This window comes from Urocitellus parryii, chromosome 11 (assembly GCF_045843805.1).
Source record: "Urocitellus parryii isolate mUroPar1 chromosome 11, mUroPar1.hap1, whole genome shotgun sequence".
In the NCBI taxonomy this organism is placed as follows: domain Eukaryota; kingdom Metazoa; phylum Chordata; class Mammalia; order Rodentia; family Sciuridae; genus Urocitellus; species Urocitellus parryii.
In genome coordinates this window covers 51,638,002-51,658,845 of record NC_135541.1, presented here as the reverse complement: position 1 = coordinate 51,658,845, position 20,844 = coordinate 51,638,002, and the positions used below count along the sequence as shown (strand labels likewise).

Genomic DNA, 20,844 nt, shown 5'->3' with positions numbered 1-20,844 from the left:
CAAGAGGGGTCCCTCTGGGAAATCAGAATTGCTTGGTTTCTCTAATGAGCTCCAAAAGTTTGTGAAGATTAGTACTATTTTTGGGAGGAAAAATTCACAGTATCTACTAAAATAAAATACATATATGTCATATCCAATAATCAACTAAGTCTGCTCTGAGTCTATTAGTTGCAAACATTTGCACGTATATGTTAAAAATAGGTTGATCACTGCATTATTAAAATGCCAAAATATTGGGAACAACATAGATGTCCACCAATAGGTTATAGACCAAATAAATAAGGGAATGGCTACAGTAGAAAACCATACATATATTTTTTAAAGTATAAAAAATCTACATTGTTTATATATATCCTTATGTGCAAAATAATGCAATGCATGTGCACATTTGTAATGCATAGAAAAATAAGTGACATGATAGACATTAAACCGTGCTTACCTCTGGGGACTGGATCTGGGAGACTAGTAGGGGAAATTTTCTCTGTTTTCTCTTATAACATTTTTTCCACATTTTTTTATTGGAGCATTATACATAATGGTGGGATTAAATATTATGTATTTGTACATGCACATGATCTGTTTCCTGTTTATTTTTCTGTGTTGCAACTACCTTGTAACTAAAGAGCAATATAATCAATTTGAAAATTTAAACAAAGAGAATTTCCACACTTGGAACAGCAGAGACTGGGAGCAAATAGAGCATAGTTTGTCCAGAAAGAGCAACTGAAGGATTACTAGACATTCAGGGCTAAGTACATAGAGATCTCTCACTAAATGAGACTGCTCATTAAAGATATGCTCTCACTAGCTTTTAACATGAATGGTAGGGTCAGATAGGGAAGAAGGTGGTGTTCCAGCTAACTTCAGGTCAGCACAATCAATACAGACATACTTGACTTCATCAGGAATTCTTCATCCACAACTTGTTTTGGCCAGTATAACTTTAGGCCCATTGGATCAAGGGAATGGTGGGTTGAGGAGATCTGTGTAGACTATGAAACTCAACCAGAGGGATTCATAATACAGTGGGGCACATCAGTAACAGCATTGATTATCCTGCTGAGGGCCATTGCCAAGTAGGAATGATGCATTGAAATTTCCTTGCCAGCGTACCCCATGTTGCTTAGAGGACATTCGATGGGACATTGCATGTATGCTTTAGTAAGGTGACCTTGCTCAAAGAGCAGGGCGGATCCGGGTTTAGAGCTGATCAGGTTTGAGGAAGTTTCCCCGCTCCTTGGGTTTAAGGCGTTCCCGGTTTTAGACAAGTCTAGGGCGTTCCCCGTTTAAGACAATATGGGTTTTAGGGAAGTTGGAGGTTGAAGATTATTGCTGCTGGGATTAGGGTGTTCCTGCTGCTTGTTCCCGTTGAGTTCTCGTGAGATTCAAATGGGATTTGGAAAAAAGCCTCGTGGAGTAGGTGAATTGGGAGGGCAGAACGGGATTTCCCCAGAACGTGTTTGTAGAGGCCGGTGTGAGTTCGGGAATAAAGAATTGCTGTTTGAATCTACAAGTGTGTGGTGGCTCGTGATCTTGTGCCCAGCCAAGACATTGGCATTATCCAATCATGGATAGACAACTGTGAATTACAGATCTGTTATTTAAAGAAGGGCCCTGTATTGTCACCCACTTTTCTGAAGACTTCAAGTGACATGTGCTTTTTTATATAGACACCTCCTCATTAACCATAGCCAATAGAACATATACACCCTATGTATATGTTCAGGGAAGGGGAAAATCCACTAAAGGAAATAGAACTGCTTGAGTGGCTCAGCTGGGGGAGTTAACCCTACTAGATCGGCTTTACAAGACATGCTGAGGGGAGTGCTTTAAGTTGAAACAAAAAAGACACTAAAAAATATCTCAAAGGCACTTACACTTACATGAGGAATCTTAAAAAGTCCAACACAGACACAGAGATTAGAATGGTAATTATTAGGGACTGCAGGTGGCAAGGCATAGGAATGGGAAGATGCTGGTTCATGAGTACAACATTTCAATTAGATGGGAGGAATAAGTTCTGGTGATTTCTTGTGTAGCCTGGTAACAAAGTTGATAATAATGCATTGTATTTTTGAAAACTGCTAAGAGTATAATTTTAAATGTTCTCACCAAAACAAAGAATAAGCATGTGAAGTTATGAGTATGTAAATTAGTTTGATTTAATCACTCTACCATTTATACTATATGAAAATAACACATTGTAGCCTGTAGATATATACCATTATTATTTGTTATTAAAATGAATAAATAAAAATGCTTCAAACAAAAACATACTATTACCGACATAATTGGATGTAACAAATATTAATGTGTTATTATATCTTTTTCAGAACTTTAGATACATTTAAAATTCTTCTGTGAAGGTGAATGATTCATCTTTCATTTTTTTCAACTTTTGTGTTAAACTTTATTTAGCTATTAATATTATTCAAAACCTTTTTCTTATTTAAAAAATTAGGTAAAGGACTTGAACAATTTTCCAAAGAAAACATAGAAGTGGCCAACAAATATATGAAAAGATGCTTAATATCATTAATAATCAGGGAAATTCAAATCAAAATCACAATGAGCTGTATTCTCTCAACTCTTAGAACAGCCATTATCAAACAAAACAAGTTTTGATGAGGATGAGGAGAAATCAGAACTACTGTGCATTGTTGGTGAGTGTAAAATAGTACAGCTTCTATAGAAAACAGTATTAAAATTTTACAGAAACTAAAAATAAAACTATCACATGATTCATACATTGTACTTTGGGTATTTTTTCAAAATAATTGAAATTAGGATCTCAAAAATATATTTGTCCTTTCATGTTGGCTGTAGCATTATTCACAATAGCTAAGACATGGAAGCAACCTAAATGTGAATTGTTGGATGAAAGGATAAACATCCTACGTGTTCATTGACAGACGAATGGATCAACAAATGAGTGGTTTATACCTATAGTGAATATTAATTGTCCTTAAGAAGGAAGGAAATATTATTATATGCAAAAAAACATGAGTGATCCCCAGGGACATTTTAGTAAGTGAAGAAAATCATTCATGGAAAAGTAAATACTGCACGTTTCCACTTATAAGATGTATCTAAAGTAGTGAAATCTATAGTAGGAGAAAATGGAGTGTTGATCCCAGGGTCTGGGGGAAAGGAAAGTGGGGAGTCGCTGTTCAATGAATATTGTTTCCAATCATGCAAGATGAAAAATTCTAGAGATCTACTGAAAAATGTTGTGCTTCTTCTTAACAATTCTGTAATGTACATATAGAAAAAGGGTAGATCTCATGCTATGTGTGTGTTTTTCTTTTATCATGATAACAAACATAAACATGGAACAAAGTTAATCTGTTACAGTTTATTAGAACTAGAAATTTTATCTTTTGATTGCATGGGTGTCAATTCTTGAAGTCATCCTTAACTACTCTCCTTTTCATTTCTGATACCCCATCTGCCCACAAATCCTGTTGCTTCTACCTAGAAGCAGGTTTACCTTGAAATTCCTGATGCATAAGATTTAAGGCTCCTTATTTACATGAACAGCTTTGCAAATTCTGGGAGGTAGCCTGGCAAAGCATTCAAATGGCCATATGTTTTTGTAAAATTTACAAAAGTATGTGCAATCACGCATTTCTTAACAAAAGAGGTATGTTTTGAGGCAAGTCACTGGTGATCGTGTGAATATCATAGCATGTACTTACACTAACATAAAAGGGATGCTGAGTACACACCTAGGTTATATGATATGATTCATTGCTCCTAAGATATGAGTCTATGCAGTGTGTTATTATATTGAACACAGTAGGCAGTTGTGACACAACAGTAAGTATATCTGTATCCAAACACAGAAAAGGTACAGTAAAAATACTAGGTAGTGGAAATTTTTTAGCTCTATTATAATCTTATGGGAACACTAACATATATATTGTCTGTTGTTGACCAGCATGTTACTTGGCACACTCCTGTAAGATTTTAAGATTTAAAAAATTAAAATATAATTCACATACCATAAACTTCATCCTTACATAACGTAACTCTGTTTTTAGCTGTTTACATAGTTATCAATCATTACCAGTATCTAATTCCACTATACTTTCATTTTCCACAAAATCCATACTCCTTTTCCCTATCCTCTTCTCCCTTCATCCTGCAGCAAGCACCAATTTTTGTCCTGTCACTGTGGATTTGTCCACCTCTGGATTTTTGGATAAATGGCCTTCTGTATCATATAATACATGGCCTTCTGTTTCTGGCTTCTTTCAGTTAGGATAATGCTTTCAGGGTTTGTGCATGTTGCAGCTCATGCCAGTCCTTCATTTTTGTTGCTAAACACTATCCCATTTTACTGATGTCACATCACATTATGTTCATCCATTTATCCATCTGTGGACATTTGGATTGTTTCCACTGTTTGCCTGTTTTCAATAACGTTGTTATATACAGTTGTGGGAAAGGTTTTGTATGGACTTAGGGTTTCAATTCTCTCAGGCATTTTTGAAGACTGAATAATGGCTTACCAAAGATGCCCATATTTTAATCCCCAGAACATATGAATATATTATCTTACACAGAAAATAAGTATGACAGGTTGCAATTATTTTAAGGATATTGAGCTGGAGAAATTATCTTGTATTATATGAAGGGGCCCAATTTAATCACAAGGGTGCTTATTAGAGACAGGAGGGTCAGCGAAGGTAGGAAAGATGTGATGACAGAGGCAGAGAAAAAGTGATGCAAGGAGGGACCACGAGCTAAGGAACACAGGTTGCCCCAGAAGCTGGGCAAAGAGAGGATTATGGGTTTTCCCCCACATCCTGTGGAAGGAGTAAAGCCCTAATGACACCTTGATTTTAGGACTTCTAGAACTCTAAGATAGTAATTCTGTATTGCTTTTAATTCACTAAATTCATGGTAATTTGTTACAATTCAGTAATTGGAAAGTAACAGGAATGTGTTTAGGCCTGAAATGCTGCATAAAAGTAAGAAGTTTAATTATAATTTCCGTCCTGACTCCCTCTTGTTGCAATTTCTCTAACGTCGCATGTGATAAAATGGCCACAGGCACTTTGGGGAACTGGATAAAAGGAAGTTGCATGGAAAGACCTTTAAAACAGATTTGGTGGAATATATTTATGTGGTTTGTAAATAATTTCTGCACATATTTAACTTGGTTCTAGTTATTTGACTTAGAAGTGGTTTCTGGAAAGACTCCTATTGCTACAGTAGTGAGCCTAGCTGACCGTTGCATGAAGGTGTGGGGACAGAGGACATGTTCAAGTCTGGTTCCTGACACCAGATGTATATAGATGGAGGAGACACAAGGCATGAAACATATGGAGGTTACCCCAAATCTGACAGCAATCCTAAATTTTTACAAGGTGTATCAGTGAAAAATCATACAGCTGAATTTCCAAACTATGAATAATGAAGATGATGTTGGAGGACAGACTGGATTGTTTTTATCTCTACAGAAAATTATATTACAAAATATTTGTCATGTGCAAAGGTTGTCAAAGAATATGAAACCAAAATGTAGGAGAAAGCATTATACGTGTACTATCATGTTAAGTGCCTGGATTTTGTGATGGTTGTGTCACTTGTCATCTTTTGAAATTATATTTTGTTTTTGTTCTTTTTTTTGAGTTTCTTTTTTCATTCTGAATGAACACTCACTTTTATTCCTAATTATGTATTCCCAAATAATAATTCTGATTACTTTCTGAAAGAGGGTATACTTTATATTTATAAAGTTCAGATCTCACTGGATCTTCTGGCTATATCTTTAAAATTTACCAAGAAATCAACTCCTTATCCTCTCTGTGATTCCTACCCTAACCCAAGACACTACTGTTTTTGCCTAGATTATTGCAATAACTTCCTACTGGCTTCCCTGACTCCAACTTGACACCCTTCTTCCATGAAACCTTTTTCTATTTACTTTCAACCCAGCAGTCGAAATGATCCCGGTAATATAATGTAATTATTGAATGTGACATGGCCTCACCTATGTGTCATAATATGACATATGTAATGAAAGTTAGATCAAGGATCTATTATTTAAAACCTTCCAAAGAGCTTCCAATTTTACTCAAAATGCCTAAATCCTTAAAATATCTTACAGAGTCTCCCTGTCCACAAATTAACTCATTTACTGTCCTCTCCCTTAGTCTACTGTGCCTTCCAGTCTTCCTGCTGCTCCCTCTCTGGAGATGTGCTTGTTTTTCCTTCTGCAGAGAATAATCTTCTACCTGCACATCTACATGTCACTTCCTCATCTCCTCTAGATTTTTACTAAAATGTCACTTTTGAAGGAGGCTTCCCTGCCCATCCTAACTAATTAAACCCACTCCCCATTACCTTTTATTTTGCTATTTCTCTTTAGCAGTTTTGCTTTCTTTTAGTTTTAGTTTATTGTGAAATCTGAAATCAAGTAGCTTTGCTATTAATTTAATTTTATATAACACATCCATACTACATTTTAGCATATAAATGAGGGAGATTTAAGTTTGAATCTGATTTACTTTAAATACAATTTTGTTATTAGTTTTTTTTTTTTTTTTTAGTAATTCACAGCTGTTATTCACAGTAGAAGAATGTTCTTTTGGGTTTATTCCACGATTGCATAATACTTCTGTTTTCTTTGTAAGATTTGATTATAAATTTGAACTCTTATTTGTTCCATTAGGAAATATGTTTTTTCCTTTAATTTCTCTAGTAGAAACTGTAGATGGGCACACTAGAGACCTCGAATATATAGAGATAATATATCATTCTCAGAAAAATTCATTTGTAGAAACATAAATGGAGCTAATTAATTTCATTCATAGTGACCAGTCATGGTATTGAAATAAGGTGTGATATTGCAATGAGGGAAAAATGACTTCTTTGGAAAACAGATGTAAAGATGACTTATTTTATTGGTAGGAAAGGGAAAGTTGGAAAACAAGAAAATGCAGTTTTTTCCTTGTGTGACAGCAGGGACTTGTTAAATTCCTAGGTCAACAGGCGCTGCTTTGGAGCAAGTGGTGACCTCCATTTGGTCCTCCTCTGAAAGAAATATCTCTGCAATTATTTTCAGTCAGAAAATGTGTTTTAATTGAATGATTCATCAAGGATTCTTTTCAAATTCCAGAGTTATGGGGATATAAATTTATGTATGTATGTGCGATGATTGTATTGGTCACAATTCCAATTTTTGCATTTCAAAGATTCATCAAGAAACCAATTTGGAAGTATATCTCAAAGTGAAATGAGATTGATTCCTCAAAAGACAACTTATTGTGGAATGATTGCTTTTCAGATAAAGTATTTTCCTTTACTCTATTACCATTTAGTTTGAATTAAAAATTTCTACTTATAATGGCATGATTCTGATGATTAAAACTGACTGAACTGTTCCCTTTTAAAATAAAATGATTCATTCATTTTATTTTCTCAAAAACATTTACCAAGAGCCTATCAGGAGCTGGGATTTTACTAGGTGCATGGGAAATTTTTATGGAGAAAATAATGCCAAAATTGAGTCAGGAAAATAAACATTTATCTATTATTTTTAGGATACAATACTCATTTTCTGGTTATTAAACTGTTGCCTTTCAGATGTAAGTTCACTCTTCAACACTGTATGTTGTAATTCTGGGGAGAAACACATTTCTTTTTTAACAGGTGTCTCCATGTTGGGCTCTGACAATAGGACATATTAGAGAGAGACTGGAGACTGGAGAGAGGAAGGACTTTCTCTTTCTATTCACTTTCTGATCCTCTTAGCATCTCACAGGCTACACGTCTTCACTCTGTAGTGACACTGAACATCAGCAACAGCAGTTGTTTCCAGTCCATAGTTTTCTACACAGCTAGAATTAGCCTCCTCATGCCCTCTCTGGGATATGAGCACAGCTGGTGGATGCTCCTCGTGACAGCCCCAGTTTCATGTTCTCATAATTCTTTAATCACCTTCTTCCTTCATTCCCACCCTAGAGGCATTAGCTGCTTCACAGAGCTATTACCTCTGTGATATTTTGTTATCTCTCTTTTTTTTTTGCCCTTTCCGTTCTCTAGTACACCATTAATCATTCTTTAAAATAAACTTTCTTTGGGAAGCAATTCATATAGTTTTTATCCTTTGACAGACCCCTGACTAATCCAGAAATCGATGCATCTGCAATAAATTTAGAAATAAGTTTCAGTTCTCAAGTTTCTCTTGATATATGAATAACTGGTATGGTTTGAACATGAGTATCCCTTCCAAGCTCACATTAATGCAGGAGTAGTAAGAAGTAAAATGATTAGATTATGAGAGTTGTAACCTAATCAACCCATCTGGGTTCAAATGGAATATCTGGAGAGTAACTGCAGGGGTGTGGAGTGTGGCTGAAGGAAGTAGGTCATTGGGGGCATGCCCTGGAAGAGTGAATCTCTCCTGTGGTTTTTCCTCCTTCCTCTCTTTCTGCTTTCTGACCCTTCCATGAGCAGAGTGGAGCAGTTTTCCTTCCCTGGGTCCTCTCCTCATGTTATGTTGTCTCATTTGGGCCCAGAGCAATGGAGTCAGCTGTCTATGGATTGAGACCTCTGACACTATGAGTTCCAAATAAACTTTTCCTCTTTTAAGTTGTTCTTGCTGTGCATTTTGATCATGGTGATGGAAACGTTCACTGAAGTAAAAATTTCTGAAACTGTCTGAGACATATATACAATCTGTGGCCTTAGTTGTTTTACAAATTGAGGAAAATAAAGGAGTTAGTAAATTAGGTTGTTTCAAATATTTTCCTTGAAAATAGAGTAACCAGTTATATAATGGCAAATTCTATTTTATGTGTTTTTTTAAATAAACTTTAATTGAAGAATAATTGAAAAAAATTGGGGAGCATGTTTTCTAAAACTATTACTAATTACTAATAAAGGAAACTACTGGATATGCAAATAATGCTTGCCTCATCCATATTTGCATCTTAGTTAGTTAAGATGAGCACACCTGGGGCAAACTAGGTAGGTGAGATAATTCACTGCTATGCTTTTAATAAAGTTAGGTTCATTTAATGCTAATCAATTTCAATTACAAGTTAAAACTCTAGCATAAGTAGTCAAGTATGTTAAATTTCTATGAAAACACATTTCTTTTCCTTATGGAGCCTGAACGGATTATCTATACAACCACTGTCATTTCTTTTCAGTTAGATCATTTGGAGTATCTCCATTTCAAGATTGTTACACAAAATTACATATAAGAGGAAGTGAGGGGAAAGGGAAAAAAAACAAGGGAGAGAAATGAATTACAGTAGATGGGGTAGAGAGAGAAGATGGGAGGGGAGGGGAGGGGGGATAGTAGAGGATAGGAAAGGCAACAGAATACAACAGACACTAGTATGGCAGTATGTAAAAACGTGGATGTGTAACCGATGTGATTCTGCAATCTGTATACGGGGTAAAAATGGGAGTTCATAACCCACTTGAATCAAATGTATGATTCAAAACTATGTAATGTTTTGAACAACTAATAATAAAAATTAAAAAAAGAATTACTGTTTAATTTATTTCTTTGAAATTTTCACTTGTCTTTATAAAACCAAGTGAGAAAAAACATTTTGGAAACCAAATCCTGGGCTGATGTTGTGGCTCAGTGGTAGAGCGCTCGCCTAGTACAGGCGAGACCCTGGGTTCGATCCCCAACACCACATAAAAATAAATAAATAAAGATATTGTGTCCAACTACAACTAAAGAATAAATATTAATAAAAGAAACCAAATCCTAGCTGAATATTGAGACTAAAAATTCTTCCTATTGTAATCTGTAGCCTTATTAAATATTTAAATGGTGATTGATTCTAGAATATTTTAAAGCTTTTTTTATAAAGAAGTTATATAAAATACAAATCTTCTAAAATATCCATGGATGACTGAATGTATAAAATGTTTTTAAAGACTGCCTGTCACACTGTCTTGAAAGTGAGTTAAAATTATGCTATTCATTTCCTGATGAATTATCTGCATTTATAAATCTAGTCGATCTCTGCATTGTGTTTAAAAAATTGAATGCTGTTTTACTTTTTTATTTTATTTTTATTTTTTTATTGGATGTTCAAAACATTACAAAGCTCTTGACATATCATATTTCATACATTAGATTCAAGTGGGTTATGAACTGCTGTTTTCCTTTTTACACATAGAATATTTTTCGCTTTCTTGACATATTTTTGCTGCTATCACTTAGGCACTTTGTTTTTAAAAATCATGCTTTGTTCTTTAATCTGAACTTCAGTGACCTATAATTTAGATGTATTAGTAAGTGGCATAATAAATAGTTCAGAAATGTTGAAATTACTCTCACAATGATCTTACCTGTGTGTTCTCAAATTCTGGATAATGACTACTGGATAATTTTATGCAGAGAGGCAGAAAGATTCTCTTTAAGGAAATGAAATAAATATTTAAAAATCACTCATTAGCTGATCATGCTTTCATGAAAAATGTATAAAATAATGAACAAAGGTAGCTAGTGTTTCTTAAATACTTATGACACCATACTCATAGTTAATTTGAATTCCAGCAGTGGTGAGAACAAACATAAAAGGCAATTATTTGAACAGATAAAATCTGATAATTTTCCAAAATTGGTGACTAAGAAGAAGCTAGAGATTAAATGTGCAAGAATAATGTACACGAATTTCATTCATGGGCACAAATCTTTAAAAAAATCTCAAGCAGGGTTGAACTGAACAATTTATGAGAGGGTTTTACTAAGTATCTTCTCCAAAATTCATGTTAAAATTTAATTTTCATTGTGGTGGTATTAAAGTGTGGTCTTGAGGAAGTGATTCAGCCACAAGGACTCTGCTCTTCTGGGTAGATTAATAACCTTATAAAAAAGGCTGGGGAGGGAGTTTGCCTCCCTTGCCCCTCTGCCTTCCATCAGTCAAGACACAGAAACAAAGAAGGAGGGAGCTGAGCCGCTCAGATGCCACATCTACACCTTGGGCTTCCAGACCCCAGAGTTGAAGAAACAGATTTTCACGGTTTATAAATTATCAAGTCTCAGAAAATTTATTACCAGCTCAGATGAAAGTTTAGATAGAAGGTCATGATTGTGGTCCTATAAAGATAATTTTGTATTTATTTTAGAAATGGAAAAGTAGTTTAACATCAGAAATCCTTTCTATGAAATCCATGCCATTAACTGATTACAATAGAAAAATTGTTCTTAAAAAAATAAGTAAAAATAAGAGAAAGTGTTATCTTAATAAAATACAGAGAAAGGGTTTAAAAATTGAGGAGCAAGAAAGCAAATGGTGATTTTTCATAGACCATTGGATTAGCTACATAGAAATTCCTAAGAATCTGCAGGCAAATTATTCATATTATTAAGCGAGTTTTGCCAAAGGCTAGATTCATGTCAAAAACCAAAAATCAAATGGATTGCTGTGTACTTGCAACAAATAGTTGGAAGCTAGTTTTTGAAAAAGTACATTTATAACTACAACAAAAGGTAAGCCATAAACTAAAAATATACAAGACATCTTTTTGAAGAAAGTCATAAAACTTAGCAAAAAGATATAACAATGGACCAATAAATTGATATATATCATGTTGATGCATGAAAAGATTCAGCACCATAAAATTTCAGTTTTCTATTGTCAATCCAATAAAAATTTGCATTACAGTCGGTGCACTTATAGTCAAATGCTAACATTTTATCTTTCTTTTTGAGAGACTTAAGACTAATTCTAAAACTCATATGAAGGTTCATTTAGAAATGCCACTTCTAAAACTTGTATTATCAGATAACAAAATAGATTTTTTTTTGTACTAATTTATGGTTTTGGTACTCAAACAGTAAACTGACTAATGAAGACCAAAAGAAGTCATATTTTATTAGGAGGTGACAGCCATATTTATGTGGAAAGAAAGAACTATTTAATAAATGTCACTTGGAAAACAGAATTTGTTTAGCAAAAATAGGAGGCAGAATGTAAAATTTAAACCCACATGGAAAAATACTTGCTGTAAAAAATGAAATCTTCAAAATTTTTATTACAAAAAAGCACACAAAAATATTTCTGACTTTGGGGAAAAATCATCTCTTAAGCAAGACACAAAATATGATAGACACACACAAATTGTACACTTCATTGTGTTATAATCAATGACTTCAGTTCATGAAAATAGAGGATGTAGAAATCAAAAAGACCCTCCAGAGGCTGAGAGGAGATATCTATAGTACTTTTAACCAATAAAGGATTAGTATCTATAATATGGGTGGAATACATGCTCTTTTATGAGAGTATAAAGTCTCTATCAGCCAAAAAAAAAAAAAAAAAAAAAAGAAAGAAAGATAACCAATAGAAAAGTGGGCAAAGGGGCTGGGGCTGGGGCTCAGTGGTAGAGCGCTTGCCTCGCATGTGTGAGGCCCTGGGTTCGATTCTCAGCACCACAAACAAACAAATAAATTAATAAAGGTCCATCAATAACTAATAAAAATATTTAAAAAAGAAAAATGGGCAAAAATACATATACAGGCATTTGATGGAAGAGGCTACACAAACTTCCAATAACAGACAGAAAAATCATGTCTCATTAGAAATTGGGGATATGCAAATGAAGCCCAGAAGGAGATGCCATTTTGCAGCCGTTATATTGACAAAAATAAAGAGCCCAATAATATCAAGTGTATGATGTATGATAATTCTTCCATGTTCCTGGTAAATGAGTGCAACTATTTTGAAAAAAAACACAAAAGCATTATTTTTAAAGATGAATACATTGATAACTAATAATGAAGAAATGCCACTTCTAAACCTGTGCTTTAGATTAATTCTCATGACAGTACACATAACAACACTGTAATAACAAGTGGACAAAGGGACTTTCCAGGAAGACAGGAGGGGTAAATAGTTGTGGTATAGTCACATTTATAGAAACAGGAAAAAGAAAAGTACAATAGTATAACACTTAGGAATACAAACAAAGGGGTAAATGTAGCAAGAGAATGTTACACAAAATTCAGGACTATAGTTACCACTGGAGATACAGCAAGAGAATATTTTTAGAAATTTGAAATTGTAATTACCTCTTGGGATAAAAACAGAATGATAGGCCTGGGGAAAAGCATAGAGTTGGCTGCACAGGATGGGCAATGTTCTGATTCATATGAATAGGGTGGTGGCTTCACAGGGTTCATTTTATTATGCTCTGTAACTTAAACATTTGTTATGCATATTATTTTGTATGCATAAAATGTGATATAATAAAATATCAAGATTCTGATTTTTTTCTCTTAAACTCAGATTTTTAATTCACTATTTTGTAGCTATTGTTTGACAGTCTTCCTAATTTAGCTACAAAGAAAGCTTGTGAATTATAGTGCCTGTAGGGAATCTATCTGAGTTCAATAACAATGCACACTATGATTGCAATTTGGTACTCAGAAATATCTATGTAGACACAGATAACCAGTATAAGTTATGCCATATTTATAGTGAAATTTCAAATCATATTCGTCTGACCTTCTTCCTGCTTGAATAGCACAGGATCAGGAGATCAGGACTTTCCTAGGATCCTTCTCAATCAATTCTGTTTCAGGAGTCGCTTTGTAAGGGGTAGAGGAGTGGAGACAAGGAACATTCCCAAATAAGGGGAGATGCTTCTCTAGTGATCACTGTAATCCCTCTCTCCCTTTCTTGTGGCCCATTGCCCACTCCACTGTTGCCCACTTGACTGCTCGAATGACTCTAAAACATGTGCAGGTCACATCCCAATCTGCTATTAGTCTCCTCTTCTGTCTTTCTGGCTTGCAGAGAAGCTTACTTTGCTTCTTACGACTGACTCTTGATGAAGATTCCCTTAGCAGAGTTGTTGATGGCTCAAAATGACATTTTTTTTTTTTTACATATTAACCCTTGCCTTTACAGTGCAGGGAGGGAGGGGAGAGGCAGGTCAGGAGGCTGGGAGTTGGGAGCTGGGGGCTGAAGCTGTATAGAAGGATGGTCAGAGTGGCCTTGCTTCATCTCTGGGTAACACTGATCCCTTTGTCTCCCATGCTCTGCTTTCAATTTGTTCCAATTTCTTGTATGTTTTTCACTCATAGCGATTTGCTTGTAAAGTCTCCATTATTTCCTCTACCAGTTCAGGATCAATAGTGGACTTTTAATTCATTGCATACATCTATTGGAAACTATACCTACCATAAGGCTTTTGGCCCCTGACAGCCAATAAAGAGTCTCACATTTGACCTGACCCCAAATAATACTCATTTGACTTCATGATAAGAAATAGGGGCAGGGAGAAAATATATCAAAAAAATATTTATAATGGTTATATATGGGTATGGGATCATGGCTGACTTTTACTATTGTTTTTACAATTTTAACTTTCTAAATTTTCTTAAATGGACATTTATTAATTTCATATTGAGTAAAACAATCCAATAAAGAGTTAATCAAAAAATAACTCTAAGTAGCTGTTATGTTCCTAGAACTTTATCTACTATCTTGTGGTAATCACTGTTGTTAGAAACATAAGATAATTCCCGTTATTATAAGTTTTTGTTATAACAAAGGTATCCATAAGTAGATATTTTTACTTTAAACCTTACTTAGAATATTTATATTCTTTCTCAATTAACTTCCATTCTCAATGGCTCTCAAAGTTTTTAAGTTGTAGTCGTCTTTTCTCCACATTGTCTCTTTTCCAGGTCATATTCAATGAATCACCTGTTGATAGTCTCTTGAGTTGTTCACATCTAACTTTAGAATGGAATCTGAGCCCTTCTTTGCATGACACTGTTTCTTGCCAGAAAAAAATCTCTTATTTTCTCATTACAAGTTGTTATCATCAGAGAAACAATGGCCAGTTCCACACATATGATTATTAAGAGAGTGAGTTATATTAGAAATGTGAAGTTCCACTCAAAAAGCTTAACACCAAAAAAAAAAAAAACACAAAAAACAAAAACACATCAAATAACCCAATCAACCAATGGGCAAAGGAACTGAACAGGCATTTCACAAAAGAAGAAATATGATGGGTCAACAAATATGTGAAAAAATGTTCAATATCACTAGCAATTAGAGTCAGAATGGCAATTATCAATAATAATTATTAATAATTATTAATGGCAATTATTACTTAATAATAAATGTTGGCGAGGATGTGGGGAAAGAGGTTCACTCATACACTGCTAGTGAGACTGTAAATTGGTGCAACCACTGTGGAAAGCAGTATGGAGATGCCTCAGAAAACTTGGAATGGAACCACCATTTGATCCAGTTATCCTACTCCTCGGCTTATACCCGAAGGACTTAAAATCAGCATAACACAGTGATGCAGCCACATCAATGTTTATAGCAGCTCTATTCACAGTAGCCAAGATTTGGAATCAATGTAGGTAGCCTCCAACAGATGAATGGATAAAGCAAATGTGGTATATATACACAATGGTATATTATTCAGCCATAAAGAAGGATGAAATTATGGCATTTGCCAGTAAATGGATGGAACTAGAGACTATCATACTAAGTGAAATAAGTCAGTCCTCCCCAAATCAAGGGTCAAATGTTCTCTCTGATATGCAGATGCTAACCCATAACAAGGGAGGGTAAGAAGGGGAAGTATAGAAGTTCATTGGATTAGGGAGATGGAAAGGAAGGGAGGGGCAATGTGTATAGGAAAGACAGTAGAATGAATTGGATATAACTTTCCTATGCGTATATATGAATACACAACCAGTGTAACTCCATATCATGTTCAACGATAAGATCAAAATTTTAATGGGTTGTACCCCATGTATGTAGAATACTCAAAATACATCCCATTATCATATATGTCTAAAAACAACAAATAAGAATAGTTAAAATACACTTTAGATAATTTTAATTTTTGAGATTTGAAAATATTTAAGAGGAAGAATTACAAAGAACTATTTGTGCTTTCTTCTAATTTGTACTTGAGATATTGAACTCCACACATATTTTAAAGAAAATGAAGCTTGAAAGGAGTAAGCAATCTTGCTGGCGGTGAGGTTTTAAGACAAATTTTAGTGCAATTGGAAATACCATGTCCTTGGTGACTCCCATTTCTCATGTCATGCTACCAAGCAACCTCTAAGGGAAAAAATGTTTCAGGTTTGAACTTCAGGGATGATCAAGTCTCAATTTAATCTCTGTTCCGCCCTATAATAGCTATATATGTCAGTGACCATCTTGAGCTCATTTCCATAAAGTTAAAAATGGCAACATGTCAAATCAGGATTAAATGGGGTAATATATGTAAAACACTTAAACTGGTGCCTGCCACCCAGTTGTTGTTCAAAACTAATGTTTCTGTTTCAACCCCAATAATTTTTTTGGTGTAACCTAATATATAGTTACTTGTGGCTTACTATACAATCACTTTAACTCTCAGATTTTATTTTATATATTTAGCAAATGCAAATGTGCACTCAGTGTTTTAATACCTGGGGTTACAAAGACAGTGAAAAAGAAATAATCTCCTGGAGTGTATTTATCAAGTTTAGAAAATACATTTGCTTACCAGCTCACTGAATTCATTATTGCCTAAGTCAAGTCTTTCCAACTGGGCCAGTTTGTGCATTGACCTATAACAGATAGAGAAAAATACTGTTGTGAGGCAGCATATGACACATTATTCTGAAAAACATTCCAGCCATTCTTTTGTCAGATTTACCTAGTTTTATAGTACATAAAAATGCAGTATTCTTCAACCAGATATAAGTTGCAAATATACAGAATGTATGCAAAATTCCAGCTGAAAACTTTGAGCAGTTTATCACGATCTACAGCATTAGTTCCCAAATGCCACTGTATGATTTAAGCGCAGGGATGACACTTAATAAAAGCCTGGGAAGTTTGTTAAATATCTATGCCAGCAGGAAGTATATGGTGGGGACCCAATGTCTATGCTTTTTTAAGAATCACCAAAATGTGAAGAACTAATGGATGAACTCAATCTTAGCAAAGCATTATAAAACAAACTCTACAATGTGACACAATTTTATCATCAGTCTTGTCACTTTCAATCCTTTTAAGTGAGTTTCCATTGCAGACAAATTGTATGTGTTGGCTCCTAAAAATACTGACTTCATGCTGCAACAGCTCTGAATAATTATAAAACGTTGGGCAAGAGTTTGTGTCAAAGGTTGGGATCCTTGGGATACTCCTCCATATTCATTCATCATTTCTCAAACCATTCTCAAGTAAAAATACAACACAACAAAAGAGGGCATTTTCCTGAAAGGTTTTATCTCCCCAAGCACCCAGAAAGCTGTCATAAGTCCTACCTATACAGAAACACATGAAGCATCATAGAATCAAATACTCGAAATTTTAATTTCTTAGTCTTTAAAGTGGATGAACATTAAGTGAAATACTACTGCAATCCAATCAGTGTCAGGCACTCAGAAGTGCTAAATATGTGTGAATTGTTTCTTCACTTGGCAACTCTTATTTGGAGATTATGTCCAACTAGGGTATAGCAGTGAACAAATGGGTAAAAATTCCTGCCCCAAGGACTTTATATCTGGTAGGAGAAGAATGTCAGTAAACAAAATAATTAAGTAAACTATAATATTACATTAGGTGGTTTTAAGTACTTTAAAAAAACAAGTGGAAGAGATGAATAGGGAGAATTCATATGGGATTTTATTTTTAATAGGGTGATCAGGTAAGGCTTTATCAAGATGATGAAATTTGAGTCAAGGCTTAAAGGAAATGAAGAAGCATGCCACTAGGAAAATTCTAAAGCAGAGACATGCTGCTTTCTAGAAGGTATCCTAGAGACCAGTTTGACTGAACAAGAGTAGGCAAGGGAGAATAAGGAGATGATGTACTGGGGAGTTGGATTATGCAGTTTTTTAAAAACTTGAAATATTTGCTTTTATTTTTGTACTGTAGACATTTATAATAGAGAAAATTAATCACATTTTAAATGTGAAAACATTTTGAAAAATCATTAGCATGTAACACTTCTATTTAGATCATGCAGTTTTGAAGTTCATTCCTGAGATTTGGCTTTGATTCTGAGTAAGATGGAGGGTCACTCAAAGGTTTGGATGAAAGAAGTGATTTGTTTTAAAAGGATATTAGTAATTGCAGGCTTGTAAATAGACTGAGGAGAACCAAGGTAGAAACAGAATCAAATAAGAGGTTAATGTAGTAAGCCAACTGAAAGGTGATGGTGAGTTGAGCCAGGGTGGTCGCAGTGGAAATGCTGAGAAGTGGTTGGATTCTGGATATAGGTAAGATTGGAGCCATGTTGCTGATGGATTGACCATGTGAAGTGACATAAAGAAGGGTCAAGGTGATTAAAAGCATGTCATGGTTGAACAATTGTAAGAATGGAGATGCAATTGACTGATGGAGATCAAGTGAACTCAGGTTGTGACTACTTGAGGTTGGAGGTTCAGTTTTGAAAATTTAAATTAGAAATTTCTGTTGTGCAATCAGTTAGAGATGTCAAATAAGTCTGCAGTTCAGGGAGGAGTCCAGAAGAAATAGATAAATTGATCTTGGTAGCACATGGATGGCAACATAAAGTCTTGAAAATATGAGATCACCAGAAGATGGTGGCGGGGAATGAGTGAGCCGCTCTGTGCTCCGCGCCACCGCCGCCGCAGCGTATGTTGCTGCTTCTTAAAAGAAGAAGTAAAGATCATTAAAGGAGATCTGTCGACAAGGATTCAGCACCGTGTCAAGAAAAGGGCCTAGATGGAGTGAATCCGCCACGACTTCAGCGCGAGCAGTAAGGCTGCAGCCCCCGAGCTGCCGGGCTCCCTGGGCCCCTTCTCACTCCCCTCTCCGCCTCTCCGCTTCGCTTCTCCCCCGCCATCTCTCCTCCCATGCTCACTCCCTAAATCTAGATCTCAATCTCTTTCCCCCACCCCACCCGCTCTCTCGCGTGCCCAGTACCCGGCCCGTGCGGGCCCCGAGGCGCTGCCTCCCCTCCCCCAGCCCGCACCCCCTCCACGGGGGTCCCGAAGGCCACAGCTTTGCCGCCACCGCCGCCGCCGCTGCAGCCACCGCTGCTGCCGCCACCGCTTTCCGCGGAGCACCTTAGAACAGACTCTTAACCGAGTAAAAAGGAACAGCTGATAAGATGAGTGACAATTTAAAATCTAAATGATCCAACATGGCGGCGGACGCGGAGAGATCAAGTCTCTAACCCCTTCAGCTGCACGGGCATAGGGAGAAGTAAACTGTCAAAATACTGTTCGCTCAGGACCACTAGGCACGGTTGAGCTGAAGTGGACCCCGGGCGAACGGTCTAGCCTTCTCAGAACACACCGAGCCCGAATTGGCTGCATTCTAGCTCAGGTTCGCCTGCTTCATGGACTCAACACTAATGATCCCGCTGAAATAACTAGTCGGCCCGCCTGAACTCAAAGAGGTAAAAGCCAACTGAGCACCACAGCCAGACCCAGGGAATCAGGAGTGACGCAGGACTAGCGGCGCAGGACTCCCAGCTATTGCTATCACCAGTGCTGACAACAGGTCCCTTGCACCAGCTATCAGGGGAGTTGCTGCTACCTGAGGGCAAACAAATTCGCTGGGGGCCCTCAGCCCCAAGCCCTACAAACTTAGGGTCTGAGGGAGGCAAACAGAAAGGGTGTGCCCAGGCACCCATGAAAACAGGGCTCCCAGGAGCAGCAGACCTGGCGTGTAGTCAGTATTGTGGTGAGTGTCACAGGTGAGCGGGGCCTGGCTTGAGGAACCACAAGAGAAGGCCCTAGGCACTCAGGATTAGAGACCCACACAGTCTGGGAAGAAGAGCTGAGGCACAGTGATTGGTTCCCACCTATCAAGAAGAAAAGCCTGGCCCAGTGGGCATAGCTCCACCAACTGGATGAGAAGTTAATCGAGCTATATGACTGCATTTATTATTATTATTATTATTATTATTATTTTTTTTTTTAACGATTATTATTAGTTTTTTTTTTTTATTTTATTTTCACTTTTTGTTGTTGATGTAGTTGTTGTTCTTTAACGTTCCTATTAATGGTTTCAAATTTTTTTAAATTCTTTTTATTTTATTAGTATTACTATTATTTTTTAAACTTTAATTTCCATTTTTTTACTATCATTATAAAATTTTTTCTTTTTTTTCTTTTTTTTTTTGGTTTTAAATTTTTATTTTTTTTCGTTTCTTCTTTCTTTCTTTTCATTTTTTTTTCTTTTGTCTTCTCACTTCTTTCAATTTTCCTATTCCACCTTCCTTGAATTCTACCTGCCTACAATCATTCTCTTTAGTGACTTCTTCCCTCCCCTTCTAATATCTCTCCTCCCCAGTATCACACTAATTGGAGGAGGATCACAGCCACTACCTGCCCTGAAAGGGTGATTTTTCAACTATACAAGAGCAATATAATTAAATAGAGGGGGAAAATATCAAAGACACAACAATTTCACCAAGCAGAAAGAAACGCCAGCAGTATGAAACGACAAGGAAAGAAAGGACCACAGGCAATGCAGGTCAACTCAACTTTAGAAGAGGTAATAGCTGCAACAGATGGAATGTCAGATAGAGAGCTCAGGACATACATGCTTCAGATGATCTGGAGTCTCAAGGAAGACATGAGACAGCAAAATCAGACAATGAAAGATCATATTGACAAACAAATCCAGGAAGTAAAAGATCAATTTCACAGGGAGATAGAGGTAATAAAAAACAAACAAATAGAAATACTAGAGATGCAGGAAACAATAAACCAACTTAAAAACTCAATTGAGAATACTACCAGCAGAGTTGATCACTTAGAAGATAGAACATCAGACAATGAAGACAGAATATTTCAACTTGAAAAGAACATAGATAGCTCAGCAAGTCTACTAAGAAACCATGAGC

General features: G+C 35.9%; 1 protein-coding gene across 2 annotated transcripts in view; it reads right to left on the bottom strand.

Annotated features, from left to right (window-relative positions):
- Positions 1 to 20,844, bottom strand: part of Lrrc7 (leucine rich repeat containing 7) — a 420,763-nt gene that overhangs the window by 160,627 nt on the left and 239,292 nt on the right. For both annotated transcript variants that reach the window (XM_077791099.1, XM_077791100.1), the window contains exon 7: positions 16,519 to 16,582. In XM_077791099.1, coding sequence (XP_077647225.1) covers positions 16,519 to 16,582 — 64 coding nt within the window. The remainder of the gene's footprint in view (positions 1 to 16,518; positions 16,583 to 20,844) is intronic.